This window comes from Dermacentor silvarum, chromosome 7 (assembly GCF_013339745.2).
Source record: "Dermacentor silvarum isolate Dsil-2018 chromosome 7, BIME_Dsil_1.4, whole genome shotgun sequence".
Taxonomy (NCBI): domain Eukaryota; kingdom Metazoa; phylum Arthropoda; class Arachnida; order Ixodida; family Ixodidae; genus Dermacentor; species Dermacentor silvarum.
This window is the reverse complement of record NC_051160.1, coordinates 54,356,082-54,371,148: the sequence shown is the minus strand read 5'-3', so window position 1 is coordinate 54,371,148 and position 15,067 is coordinate 54,356,082. Positions and strand designations below refer to the sequence as shown.

At 49.8% G+C, this 15,067-nt stretch overlaps 1 protein-coding gene across 1 annotated transcript in view; it reads right to left on the bottom strand.

The window, feature by feature from the left end:
• Positions 1 to 15,067, bottom strand: part of LOC125946751 (uncharacterized) — a 51,262-nt gene that overhangs the window by 20,832 nt on the left and 15,363 nt on the right. The window contains exon 3 of the mRNA XM_049670705.1: positions 12,745 to 12,840. Coding sequence (XP_049526662.1) covers positions 12,745 to 12,840 — 96 coding nt within the window. The remainder of the gene's footprint in view (positions 1 to 12,744; positions 12,841 to 15,067) is intronic.

Below are 15,067 nucleotides of genomic sequence, written 5' to 3'. Positions count from 1 at the left end.
CAATATATCACACACCCGGCCTGTACGCAAATTCTCTCCGATACTTCATTTACTAAACTCGCCATCACAACATTTGCTCATTTGAAGCTTCCGCATTTGCTTTCAAACTAAAATATTTCGCAGATAAATACTGAAGCACAATAACAACGCCTGCGGAGCTAACAGCGTTACGGGTAAATGACATACTTAAGTCGCATTTACCTCTATAGCGTTGCCCGCCCCCCCCCCCCCCGTTTCTCTTTAATAAAGTAAAAAAAAAATTGACAGTCAGTTTAGCATAGACCAAAGAGGATGAACGCGAAAGCCTGCGTGCTCAAGAGATATTCATTAATTTACTTGACATTCTCATTCGAACGCGTGGTTACTTCTTATTACTTGGTTTTTCCGACCAAAGGCGGCGCGTTCGAGTGTCTTAATTGACGCTACTTTAATTACCTGGGGCTTAGTTATTCGCGCCCTCATTAACAGCAAAGGCCGTGGGTTCGAGTGCTTTAATTACCTCTATATTATTTAGGTGTGTCTTCACCCGCCGTGGTTGCTCAGTGGCTATGGTGTTGGGCTGCTGAGCACGAGGTCGCGGGATCGAATCCCGGCCAGGCGGCCGCATTTCGATGGGGGCGCAATGCGAAAACACCCGTGTACTTAGGTTTAGGTGCACGTCAAGAACCCCAGGTGGACCAAATTTCCGGAGTCGCCCACTACGGCGTGCTTCATAATCAGATCGTGGTTTTGGCACGTAAAACCCCATAATTCAATTCAATTTAGGTCTGTCTTAATTAACTTCACTTTAACGCCAAAGGTGGTGGGTTCGACTCCCACCGAAGGTCGTGGGTTCGAGTGCCTGAGTTAACAGTATCTTAATTAACACGGTGACGACGGTGACCCGCGCACCACCAGAATTGTTGCGCAAGCGTTGCTTGCTTACTCATAGAAGACGGTGACCCACACACCATCACAGGTGTTGCGTGATGGTTTGCATATACGTAAGACACGATGCCGGGTCGGAGTAGTAAGTTATCGCATTACTACACCGAGTCGTCATCGTGTACGATTTCACTTCGACGACACGGTTTTCGCTCAAGGACGTTGAAGGTCGACTGAACGATGAGACATATAAGGCTTCCGCCTTATTAGATGCTCGGCGGAGGAACTGCCAGCATGTGTTTGCAAAGCTAGATACACCTGCAACTAGCACCATATTCCTCCTTCTTGACGTAAGCACGCGCTGCCGTGCATGTGCAACAAAGTGTTATATTTCGGGTGTCGATCAGGCTGTGGTGCGATGCACAAGCTGATACTGACGGAAAACCATAGTAGTTTGCCAGCTCTCAACGCTAGGATTGCCTATTTAACATGGTTGTGGCGTTATGGTTAAAGTGCTCACCATTGCAAAGCACGTTCAGGTCGGTGATCTTTTTCTAGAGCGCAGCTCTTAGGCGCCCGTTCCTGCGGACAGCGTTGGCGTCCTAACCCGTAAACGAGCGAGCGATCACAGTGTAAGATGTGAGCGAACGCGGAGCTCAGCTGGGAATGAAAAAAAGCGGCGAGACCGAAAAGGTGCGAGCTGGAAAGCAGAGAGGAGGGTGCAGCGGAGCCATGAGCCGGAAAGCAGAGTAGGGTATGCAGAAAGAATGAGAAGGAAAGCGTAGTGCGGCGACGATGGCTACGAGGTGGCGCCAGAGTAGCGTGAGCGTCTGGGAGGTCTGTCGGCGGCGACTGCTGCGAATTACGCCCGCGCGTCACCCACACGCTGGTTCTAACGATCTGCAGATTAGCGAGGCAGTCGCGGCTAACTTCGCTCCCTTTGCAACGTGCCGCAGAAGACAGATTGCCCGCGCCAGCCAATATATCGCTAAATGAAAGCACCTATACACTTGCGCTCAAAGTTCACATTAGGGAGCATCGTAATCGTCGGTGAATTTTTAACAGCGGAGCTGTTTAAAGCGACCGTCACTCCGTGGAGCGTGTACAAAAACCTTGCTGAACGATGACGTCACCGCGCGTTGCCTAGCAACCTCCTCGCGGAGCAGCATGTGCTTCGTTTCCTGTCCGTGCCGTGCACATGTTGCCTTGACATGGGACATTAAGGAGAGGAAAGGTGAGCATGCGCGCGGAGCACACTATGCTCGCGAGAGGGACAGAGAAAATGAGAGCGAGAGGGAGAAAAAAAATGTAGCAGCACCAATAAGGCAACGTGCAGAGCTGCTGGAGACGCCGTTCGCCTTTCCCCATTTCCCCGCGTTCGCGCCTAACGCGCGCGGTGTCCATGACTGCAGCAGGCGCCTCCGGCAGCGGCTCGGCAGGTTTCGACCAGCCACGCCCCGGCAAGTGTGGAGGTGCAGTTGGCCATGGCGTCACAGGAAAGGTAAAGCTCGGAGCCGCTGCTACGGCGGCAGAACTCTCGTTGACTCTGAGGTGAGTACATGCAGTCTTGACATGGGACGACCAAAGAAGATCCGGGCACCCGAAGAAGAAGCCGCTCATCTTGAAGCGCGTCGCGCACCCGAGCGAGAATCTGCGCGTCGTCGGCGAGCCGATTCGGAATACTGTGCCTAGCATCACTTAGAATGTCCTAGAAAAACTTAGCTACGCCTAGTAAAACCCGAAAGAAGCTAGGTCGATCACCAGCTCCGCAGGTATACTCCAACCTTGCACCAATAGTGCAAGCTGCCCACGTTTTTTACTAGTGATATATCAGCACGAAATAAAGAACACTGACGACTGCTGAAGAGAGAACACAAATGTCTTGAAACCAAAGGTTTCAGGGAAACACCTGAACGTGATCTATTACTATTAGTCCATATAAGAAAGTTGCAGTTTCTTCCGAAAGGCGAAGGGTAGGTAGCGATAGAAAATTTTTAGACATTCATACGAAGTAAATTAATAGTTTTATCACCTCTATAAACTGGTGTAACCATTTGCTTCCTAGCTAAATTATTGAGCGTGCTGGCACGCGCGCGCACGAAAACACGAACACATCTCACTTGACAACCGCGGAGACTTGCTGGCAGAACAGTGGCGTGAGGAAGAGCGGCCGCTGCGGCGAGTGAATTCCCCGTTGTGCTGACTTTCGCTTCAGTGCGAATTAGGCACGCGAAAACACAGCGCATGCGGAGCCATAACATATCTCGAGCCACCTAGCCTTGGAGCCTACTGCAGAATACCTTCAAGATAGGGCGCGCTCGTCCGCGCTCAGCAGCCCCAGCCGGAGTAGAAGAGGAGATGCGCACTAACCTGTCCACGTGCTCGCGTGAAAAGACAGCACGCGAGAAGATACCACCGCAACAAGCCTACACCATACGGTACGCTGTCACGATGATTTCTCAGGTAGGCTTCATTCAAAAAGTCACGGCAACGGCGACGATGACAGCGGAAATGCACCTGCAGTGTTGATGTAATTGCTATCGCAATAATAATAATAATAATAATAATAATAATAATAATAATAATAATAATAATAATAATAATAATGACAATAATAATATATTTTATTAACTCAATTCGTACAATGGGTCCCAATCTGCTTAAGCGTTGTCGCTTGTGTGCGGGGCTGGGCAGGCAGGTTAAGTGCATGAAACAACAGCGAACAAAACATAGACGAAAAAAAAAAAAAAAAAGAATCGTCAGTCCTTCCTCTACCGGAAAATGTGGGTAAGTGTAGCTTGTCCTGGGTGCACCGTGTGTTTGACGGTTATGTTTCTTGTGAGTAACTTGACCGTAACCAAGGGAACGTCAGGTGATCTGCTCGGCGTTGGCGGAGTGCTGCAGCTTCAGCAGCTCGCACCGAAGGATCGTCCTGTCCACGACGTGGCCTCTCACGGGCGCTCTCCCGTCGGTATTCGGTGAGAGCCGCTCGTTGTTCGGGGGTACGTACAATGCGCGGCCGTCCCATCGGTTTCCCGAAACTGAACTGATCGGAAACCAAGCAGGCTACGTAACTGGCATTGTGTCTAATAATTCACGCTCCGGCGAAGGCAAGCCGCCGCTGGAGCCGGAGCTTTAGCGTTACATCGCCGGCGCAGGCTAGCGTATTCAAGCTTCGCTTGAAAAATAAAAATAAACGAAACACGCAGCTATTGCTCGCGCCACGTAAGAACGAAAAAAAAAAGCCGGCAGATTCCACGCCCTATGGGAATCGATGTTATGCGAAGCAGTGTGCGGGGAGCCTACCAAGTTAACGAAGCGACCATGAAAGCACCAATAAGTAGGCGGCTTTTTCATTACCTACATTACACGCATGTCATGACATTCGCGTCATGAGTCCCCAGGAGTCCCTTTTGCTACACCTAAGAGACCTTAGGCGAAAGCCTTAGCCATGCTCATGACTATGACTTCAACCATTGACCTGCATACCTTTTTCCTTCGCTTAGTACCACACCCGAACCTATTCCATTGGTTTTTGAGTGTTATTGTTTTTTCGCTGAGTCATTGTCATTTTTGCTGAGTCCTGCTCATGACTGACTTCTATCACCATCTTTTAGTGTTTTCTTCACTTAGTACCAACATCAGAACCAATTTCAGTGGTTTCTTAGTGTTCATCTTTTTTCGCTGAGTCATTGTCATTTTTGCTGAGTCATGCTCATGACTATGACTTCTACCATTATCCTGTAGTGTTTCCTTTACGTAGTACCCACGTCCGAACCCCTTTCAGTGGTTTCCGAGTGTTAATCTTTTTTCGCGGAGTAATTGTCATTTTAGGCGGCTGTTTTATGACCCGCATGACGCGCATGTCATGACATGCATGCCATGACCCCCCCCCCCCCCCCTCGGCAGGTCAACGGTAGCACTGTGGTACCCACTGCGGCACCAAAGCGTTGGAGGTGATTTCATTACCAGTAGTGCCTTGTGCGGGGCAATTTCAACACTCCAATGTTTTGATTATAGACTTAATCGCGATTAATTGGTTGATGTGGCATGAGCAAAACAGGAAAGTAGGTATTGCACACATTTCCCCGAGACAGTGCACATAGCGGTCACCACCCTTGTTCGACAAGTATTTTTTGCACAGCATCTGTTTCATGAGCCACCTGAACGTAAAGCTACCTGCGCGTGAATCAAGGAAGGTTCACCTTGGTTACTCTAGTTTACCAGTTAATTTCCATTTCTCTAGCTGTGCATTATGAGTGTTAGCTGTGTTATACCAAAGACGCGATGAGGAGGAGATGTGCAGTCGTAAGAGGGGGGAGGAGGGAGTCAGGTGAGCTGCGTATCCAACTCTTTGAGCGCGGCCGCGCGTGCCCTGTACTGTTCTCGGCGCCTAGTGTAGAGAGTTGCGTAATCTCAAGTTCGGGGACGCCTTAAAGCTAAAGGCAGCTTGAAGCGTTTGTTCACCGCTGCTGCTGCTCTTCACGCAATTGTTCCGACAGCGAGATTCCGCGGTAATCGAGTAAGATGTGTTTGTTTGCCTGTGCGCGCGACATCATCCTTGGCAATTTATTTAGTAAACGAATGTTTACTGAAATTTATAGGCCGATAAAACTGCTAACCTTACTTCTTATACCTTGAAATAACGTAAGTTTGGGCATGCTGGTGTTCCATTGCTGCATCTAGCGCACAACAGCAATACAAGGACAGAGTGAAAAACCGTTTACGTCGGTTTTCACTCTGTCCTTGTCTTGTGGTGTGTACTAGATGCAGTAATTATTATAGCTCTTCGGTAATTTGGTATCGCAATAAATGCTTCGCCTTTCGGGCGAAACTACAGTTCTTTCTATACGTGCTTTTCGCCTTTTAACATCCTCTACAGCAGAAGTCATTTGATTTGTGCGTCACCGTAGCTGAAACGGTAGTGCAACGCTGGTGTAATACGGAGGTTGTTTGGATCCCTCCGGTGGGATGTTATCTTTTCCTCCACATTCATTTCCCCTTCTTCATTCCATTCTAGATATCAGTTTCAACCACGACAGCTGATTTCATCTATACTTTTCTTGGCTTCATTGTCTGTTGGCTTTTTATGGCCATGATTAACAAGATTCGAGCCCCTCGGTTTCCCTTCCTCTCGTGCATATATATGTCAAACGCATGAAACATACCTTTATGACCTTTCGTCAGGTGGTCCTGCCTTCATCAGAGTAATCACTCTTCTGACGGAGGCACCACCACCATAAGTACATATAGGCCAAAGAATAGAAGCACGTAGGCAACTAGGACTTTACTGACGTTCCGCCGGTGCCCGGCCCTAAGCGTCAGTAAATTCTTGGTTGCCTACGTGCTTCCATTCTTTTACCTTTTTCACTACCGGATTATGTAATTCAGCGCTTCACTGAAATAATCGAGGGGCCCGATTTTGAATAATCATATCATAAGAAGCCAACAAACAACGGTACCAAAGACATCATAGGGGAAACTACCTGTACTTCCTGATGGAAATAAAGAAACGTTAAATTAATGAAAATTAAAGTTGATGAATATATATATATTGTAGAGAGGCACTCTAGTGTAATTAATTAGAGCGTAGAGCACTGCAACGAGAGGTTACACAGCGCAGGCAACACAGGCACACGGCTTCGACCAACTCGTCGTCGTCGTCTTTCTTGAAGCAGTGCATACTGCTCGTTCTTCTTCAGTACAATTATCTCCCCGGAAAAAAAGGAGCCGTCCCGGCGACCTACGGGCAGGAGAGCACTGGGGGGTCGAAATAAGGCTTTAGCCGCTGAACGTGCACAATTTCGCGCCCTCGGCGGCGCTTATCCGAAGGTGGCTCAAGGGGTTCTATCATGTAGTTCACAGGAGACGTTTGACTGACCACACGGTAGGGACCCTGGTACTTGGAAACGAGTTTCGCTGAAAGTCCAGGGCTGGTGGCGGGAACCCAAAGCCAGACTAGTGAGTCAGGAGCATAGGGTGCAGGAGAGGCGGAAGTATCCCAACGGTGCTTCTGTCGCTGCTGGTCTTCCGTAGTAAATGTGCGGGCGAGCTGTCGGCACTCTTCCGCGTGTGCAGCAGCTTCGGACAGGGCAGTAGACTCCGTTGTGTCAGGGCGATACGGGAGGATGGTATCCATTGTGCAGGAAGGCTCGCGTCCGTAAAGAAGAAAGAACGGGGAAAATCCCGTAGTGGTCTGTGTGGCGGTGTTGTAAGCATAGGTCACGAAGGGTAGAACGCGGTCCCAATTGGTCTGGTCAGATGCGACGTACATGGATAACATGTCGCTAAGAGTGCGGTTAAAGCGCTCAGTCATCCCATTAGTCTGCGGGTGGTATGCAGTAGTGGTGCGGTGAATTACGTGGCATTCCTTGAGTAGGGCTTCTATAACCTCAGAGAGAAACACACGGCCTCTGTCGCTGAGCAATTCTCTGGGGGCTCCATGGCGAAAGTATGATGTTACGCAGAAGGAACCATGCAACATCACGCGCAGATGCGCTGGGCAGAGGCGAAGTTTCCGCGTAACGCGTTAGATGGTCTATTGCCACAATCACCCAGCGGTTGCCGTCTGAAGTACTCGGCAGGGGCCCGTAAAGATCAACTCCGACGCGGTCAAAGGCGCGTCCTGGGCAAGGCAAGGGTTGCAATGGGGCAGCTGAGGAACAAGGGGTATTCTTGCGGCGTTGGCAAGCGAGGCAGGAGCGCACATATCGGCGGACGAATCGGTACATTCCGCGCCAGTAATAACGGAGTCGCAGGCGCGCGTACGTTTTTAGTACTCCTGCATGCGCGCATTGCGGGTCATCGTGAAACGCTGCACATATGTCCGAACGTAGATGCCGTGGGACCACGAGTAACCATTTGCGGCCGTCCGAGAGGTAGTTACGGCGGTAAAGGAGTCCGTCACGAACAGCGAAGTGGTGTGCTTGGCGACGCAGTGTACGGTCAGAAGAAGGCGCTGATGGGTTGGACAGAAAAGCCAGCATAGAGACAATCCATCGATCCTTCTGCTGCTCCGAAAGCATGTCCGTGGCGGTGAGGGAGGACTCGCATATCGGTACCTTCGAATAATTGGGCTGGCCTGGCATAGGGGAGCGGGACAGGGCATCCGCGTCCGTATGTTTACGGCCAGAGCGGTACAGCACTCGAATGTCGTACTCTTGGAGGCGGAGCGCCCATCGAGCGAGTCGACCTGAAGGGTCTTTTAAGGACGACAGCCAGCCGAGGGCATGATGGTCAGTTATTACGTCGAATGGGCGGCCGTAGAGGTAAGGGCGGAATTTAGTTATGGCCCAAATTATGGGCCATAACTAAATTATGGCCCATAATTAGTTATGGCCCATAATTAGTTAAGTTATGGCCCGGTGGCCAAGCATTCTTTTTCTGTAACGGAATAGTTGGCTTCCGCTTTCGTCAGAGCGCGGCTGGCGTAAGCAACGACGTATTCATCGAAGCCAGTCTTTCGTTGCGCAAGAACAGCGCCAATGCCGACACCACTAGCATCCGTGTGAATTTCTGTCGGTGCGCTGGGGTCGAAATGACGGAGAATCGGGGGTGAGGTTAGAAGACGACGCAGCGTCGTGAATGCGGCATCGCAAAGTGGCGACCAGGCCGAGAGGTCGTGGTTACCCGCGAGAAGCTGCGTCAAAGGCGCTATTATGGTGGCGAAGTTGCGGATGAAACGGCGAAAGTATGAGCACAATCCGATAAAGCTGCGGAGTTCTTTGGTGGTCTTTGGTCGTGCGAATTCGGCGACTGCTTGGAGTTTGGTAGGATCTGGAAGCACACCATCTTTCGAAACAACGTGGCCAAGGATGACTAGCTGTCGGGCGGCGAAGCGGCACTTCTTGATGTTGAGCTGGAGTCCAGCATCGGCGAGGCAAGTGAGAACGCGTTCGAGTCGGAGCAGGTGAGAAGAAAAGTCCGGGGAAAAGATGACAATGTCATCGAGGTAACAAAGGCATGTCTGCCATTTGAGGCCGCGGAGGATGTTATCCATCATTCTTTCAAATGTGGCAGGCGCATTGCACAGGCCAAAGGGCATCACGGTAAATTCATATAAGCCGTCAGGCGTAACGAATGCCGTATTCGGGCGATCTGACTCAGCCACCGGGACTTGCCAGTAACCAGATCGTAAGTCTAAGGACGAAAAGAATTCAGCGCCTTGGAGGCAGTCTAGTGCGTCGTCGATACGGGGGAGAGGATAGACATCTTTCCGGGTTATTTTGTTCAGGCGTCGATAGTCCACACAAAAACGAATTGTCCCATCTTTCTTTTTCACCAGCACTACTGGAGAGGCCCAAGGACTGTGGGAAGGCTGTATCACGCCACGTTGAAGCATGTCGCCTACGTGCTCGTCGATGACACGGCGCTCCGTCGCGGACACACGGTATGGACGCTGTCGTAGTGGGACATGGCTACCGGTGTCGATGTGATGAACGACTGTAGCTGTACGCCCTAAACATTGTTGTTGGTGGTCAAAAGAAGTGTGAAATCGGGTAAGGAGGTCGACGATCTGCGCGCGCTGACTCGGAGTGAGCTGCGGATCAATACACCGAGCAAACGTTCTGTCACACGCTGGCTCAGACGTAGAGACAGGAAGAGCCATGGCGTCAACCTGAAGAGGAGTCGAGTCATCAGGCACATCGTAGAGAAAGTTCGGCTCGAATTCGTCAGCAGACCCGAGGCACTCGCCATGTCGTAGGCTTGATGGACACGAAAACGGATTCGTAAGGTAAAGTGCGCTGGAGCTCTGGCGAATGGGAAGGATGGCGAAGGGAAGCAAGAAGGGATGACGGCGTGCAGCAAGTTTCGATGGCGTGAAGAGAACTGTAGAATCGTAGAAAGCAGCACAGGAAACGGGCACAAGGGCGGAAGAGAAAGCAGGGATATCGGTGTCGGCGGCGACGAACACTCTAGCAGAAGAAAGAGGCAAATCTTCAGAAAGACTTCCGCAAAATGGAGTAAGCGCAAGTTCTGCACGGGCACAATCAATAACTGCGCGATTAGAAGAGAGGAAGTCCCATCCTAGAATGATGGCATGAGAGCAGCGGGGAAGAACAACAAACTCAATGTGATATAAACTGTCTTGTATGGCGACACGGACGGTGCAAGTTCCTACAGGCTCAATTGGCTCAGCGCTTGCTGTACGTAGCGAAATAGCGGAAAACGGCGTCGCGACCTTTCGGAGCGTACGGCGAAGCTGGTCGGCAATCACTGACACCGCGGCACCGGTGTCGACAAGCGCGTGAACAGCGATACCTTCCGCATAAACTTCAATGACGTTCGCAGGGGATAAGCGAGGGCTTGAGCAGTTCGATGAGATCGCAGTTCTTGCCTCCGGAACTGCGCCTTTTAGTTTTCCTCCACAGCGGGGGGGCGGCGGACAAGGGGGGACAGGGAACGTCGACGGGGAGAGGGAGACCGACGAGTGGTGAAACTTCGAGGAGCAGGAGACGAGGAAGCGAAGTGCGGAACAGGTGGAACATAGCGGGGCTGAGAGTCAGGTGTATTCCCTTGGGGTCTCGCAGTATCGGGAGGGTACCAACCCCGCCGGCGGCAAAATCGTGCCACGTGGCCAGCAAAGCCACACGCGTAGCAGATCGGCCGATTGTCCTGGGTACGCCACGGATTGTGAACAGGGGGCCCAGGCTGGGGTGCACAATGTTGAGCCGGACGTAGGGGCTGCGGAGGCGCGCAGAAGTCGCTTCTGGGCACGTAGTTTGCAGCTGCAGAAGGCGACGCGTAGAAGCCGCTTGCGGGCGTGTAGTGTGAAACTGCAGGCGGAGGTCTTGGACTGGCAACGACGGCAGCGTACGTGAGTGGAACCGGCGCTGGAGGGGGCTGATGAGCGAGAGGTAGTGCGTCGCTCACTTGGTCGTGTATCACCCGACGTAGTTCCGGAGACAAGGAGGACTCAGACGACCGGGTAGCAGGCAAAAGGGACAGTTGACGCGCCACTTCCTCTCGAACAAATTGTTTGACTTGGTCGATGAACGCGGAGTGGGCGGGAGCAGCATTGAAACTGTCGGTGAGGGCCGAAATTGTGTCGTCCGGCGCGGCAGCTCGGCGCGTAGTGAGGCGTTGTTTGCGGAGCTCGTCGTAGCTCTGGCACAGGGTGATCACCTCGTCAACCGTTCGAGGATTTTTCGCCAAGAGCATCTGGAAGGCATCATCGTCGATGCCTTTCATGACATTCTTTATCTTGTCACTTTCTGGCATAGTGGGGTTGATGCGCCGACAAAGGTCAACGACATCTTCAATGTAGCTGGTGAAGTTTTCACCCTTTTGCTGAGCGCGACCACGCAAGCGTTGTTCCGCACGAAGCTTTCGCACAGCAGGGCGACCGAAGACCTCTTTGAAATAATTAGTAAAAGCAGTCCAGGTGGTAAGGTCGGATTCATGATTCCGGAACCAGAGATGAGCGACTCCAGAAAGATAGAAGTTGACGTTAGTCAGCTTATCCTTGTCGTCCCATTTGTTGTGCGCACTTACGCGGGCGTATGAGGAGAGCCAATCCTCGACGTCATGATCGTCGGCGCCACTGAAGACCGGAGGATCGCGGTGGCGTAGGGCACCGGAGCAGACAACAGGCGAAGCCTGGGGAGGATCGGGCTGTTCGGCGTCCTCAGGCATGGCAGAGACGGGAGGGAGCGTCCGGCTGCGGAGTTCCAGGTCGGTAAAGGGCCCAGCACTTCCACCAAATGTAGAGAGGCACTCTAGTGTAATTAATTAGAGCGTAGAGCACTGCAACGAGAGGTTACACAGCGCAGGCAACACAGATGATGATGATGATGATGTACCTCCGTTATGGCTCGCACCCACTAAGGGGGATAGGCCAAGAATCGGGCGGCAGTGGGAATGCTAAAGAAAATTCATATTTTAAAACAAGAAAACAACAAATGCCAAGTAAAAGACAAAAAAGACAGATGTCGCACTAACCAGATTAGCACGCGAGCGAGCAGGCAGACTGACTGAAAAAGGTGAAAGTGAAGAATTGTGAAGTGGCAACACAGGCACACGGCTTCGACCAACTCGTCGTCGTCTTCTTTCTTGAAGCAGTGCATACTGCTCGTTCTTCTTCAGTACAATATATATATATATATATATATATATATATATATATATATATGAGCCTGTGTGAGTGGGCAGGTGCTGCGCTGGTCGCCGCCCTATGAGGTCCCTCCTCCACTGAAGGGAGACTTTAAGCCCTATCTGATTGTCGTCGTGCCGTGGTTGTAATGCTGCCGTTGTGGTTACATTGACAACATTCCTTCTTCGTCATTAAATTGTCGTCACTGAGTCGTCGTCATGCAGCTCTCTTCATGCCGCCATGCTCATTGAAGGCCTTGTGAAGCGAGTGTCATAGCAAAGTGGACCATAGCGAAGACAGTGTGTATCGCAATGTAGCCGAAGCAGCGGAAGTCTCTGAATGACCACTACTGTTCTTAAATAGACTTCGGCAATAGGATGTGTCGCTACATTGCTTAAATGCTGATCGTATTACCATTGACAGTTATCGTGAGCTAAGTTCTGCCGTCATAATTTTTCTCTTCTAGCACAACTGTCCAATACTGCAGCCATTCGGCCCCGACCACACGCATAATTATCTGGTGCCAGAGTCCCACTATGGATAGTCTGGCGGGTGCGTCACATGCCAATTTCTCGCATTATTTTCTGTAACAGCTACCGCTTTTTTGTTGGACACATTCAAAGTGGATGAAGTTCGTGTATAATCTGTGGTGCAACAAAAAGAAAAAAGAAAAGAGGCTGGTTGTCGCCATAAATCAGTTCAAAGATGAAAGAAACGCTTTTTTTTTGCTTTTAGCAGTGACACCATTGTTTTTTTTTGCATTTTCTACTCACAGATATAAAACTTACCGCATGTGCAGTTGCATTTTTGGCCGGGGGCGCCTTGTAAGCATATTGCTTTTGGCTTGTCCTCGCTTAAGCAGTCAATAGTACACGAGGAAATCCCTGCAATGGGTAGCCCAAGAAAGTGCAGTATGAATTAACAATGGCGTGTGACTAAAGCATTTTTGGGCACATGGGGCATGCAAGTTGAACTTTGTGTCATTATATCAATGAACGGGCCCTCCTCCTTTACGCACGAGATAACCATCCGCGACATCAAAATTGTACGACCATAAACAAAAAAAAAAGTGAACATTTGAAATAGTCGACCATCTTGAGTTTATTAAGAGTTGACGCATTGAATCGACCAATTCTACATTTTATTAAGCCTGTTCGGCCATGGTTCTACAATTATTATTTTAGACCATTCAAGAAATGAATGGCTATAAACTTACATGTCACGAGTTTTGTGCTCTAAGCTAATGTTTGCTAAGAAGGTTTTTTTTTCCATCATCACTGCGTCCAATGCGATGTTTATGCGCTTACCTCTTGTAATAAAAAATGGGTTAGCTGGAAAATGCTCTACAATGTGTCCTGAAGAGGAAGCTTTATCTTAGAGGGCTGCCACCTAAATACATGTGAATGAAGGAATATTTTTTTCTTGGAAACCAGTCAACAAATGTTGATGAAGTTGTTTGTATTAGAAATCATACTTAGAATAGCGTGACTGCAGTAAACGAATTTTTTATTGGAGCGTAGCACTTAGGCGCCCGTTCCTGCGGCGCGCGTCGGCGTCTGCGTGACCGAGCGAACGAGCACAGCGAAGGATGAAAGAGTGAACGGGGCAATCTCCAGGTATTCCTGAAAAAGTTCAGTTTTGTTTGGCATATAAATGCATCTTTAATGCGTACACGTCACTTTATCGTGGTGAGTTCTCGCGGCGATGTGACATAAAGCGACAGAAAGGCGAAGTGGACGCACAACGAGAAATTTGACCAATAGCGCAGGGCTAATTGTGAAAACGTGTGGCACAATAAATATTTCTTTTTCTTTTGTGCGATATAATTATACATAATCAGTGTGCACACGTCTTATCAGATGAGCAGTTTTCGCGGTTTTTATGATGTCGCGTGACAGGCAGGCGAAGTGGGCATGGCCGGAAATATTTCTGACCAATCGGGTAGGGTTGATTACAGAAATGAAATAGAAACAGTATGGAATAGCTTTACTTTATAGCACCCCCGCACACAGTTTCACAGATCGGCTTGTGCGATGCTGTCACCCTATTCATTTCTTCTCCTCCGGTGACCTTTCACACATCTAACTTCCCCTCAACCTTGCAACACGAATGCTGTTTGTACTGCCGATTTGACGGGCGCTCTGCGTCACCTTTCGCTGATTGTGTGGCTGACCTAATTTTAGCAGCAACTAGCACAAAGCAGGGGTGAGGAAGCTACAATCAGGGTACGTAGCCTTGTCGACTTCTTCTCATCTTGATGGCCGCTATATATGCTACAGCAACTCCATTCGAAATTCTACCGACTTCCTCTTGTCATGTTCTTTTAGGGTGCGTTTTGCCCGAATTCTTGAATGATTATTGCAATTGCTGTGACTGTTTTGGTTGTATATTCACTACGGGAGCGCAAATTCGTCCTGAGGTCAGCAGAATCACTACCGAAGTAACCGTTATGGTCTTTCAATAAACATAGCATCAAAAATTTCCAGGCCCTCGCAAGCAATATTAGTATACTGAACTCGAGCATTGACATGGACTACTATAGTTGGTACATACCAAAGTGTCAACAGCGCGAAGGACAGCACCGTTATTTTGACCACTCCTTCGCGCTGTTTAGGCAGCAGTGTTAATATTTTATGTATGTATATTTCGCATTCACCGCGAAAATAAAGGGGCCCGGAACAACATTTTATCGAAGTCGCGAAATGCATTTGAAGTTTAAATAGTCTATTTCAAAAATATTTTGCCGCAAAAAGTGCTTCAATGCATTCAGCAGAACCGGAGTTATTGGCAATCAAAAACCACGGACGCGGTGTTCGCGCTGCTTCTTCAATGTATTGCACTGCGAGGGCTACGGCGGAGCGGGGCGTTTGCACAACGTCCCGGCTATGAACGTCTTCGTGGCGCACTGTTCAAATTTAAATTTAATTGTTGACGTTCACGCCACAACTTCCGATTTTGGCGCTTACGATGCGCTTAACGGGGTCGTCCACAGCAAGCCGCAGTGCGCAAAGGCAATGGACTCGTCGCCGTACCCCGCGGCGGCCGCGGTATCTACGCTATCTAGTACACCGCAGCTACATGCAACTGTACTGCGTATGTGTAGAGTTTGCT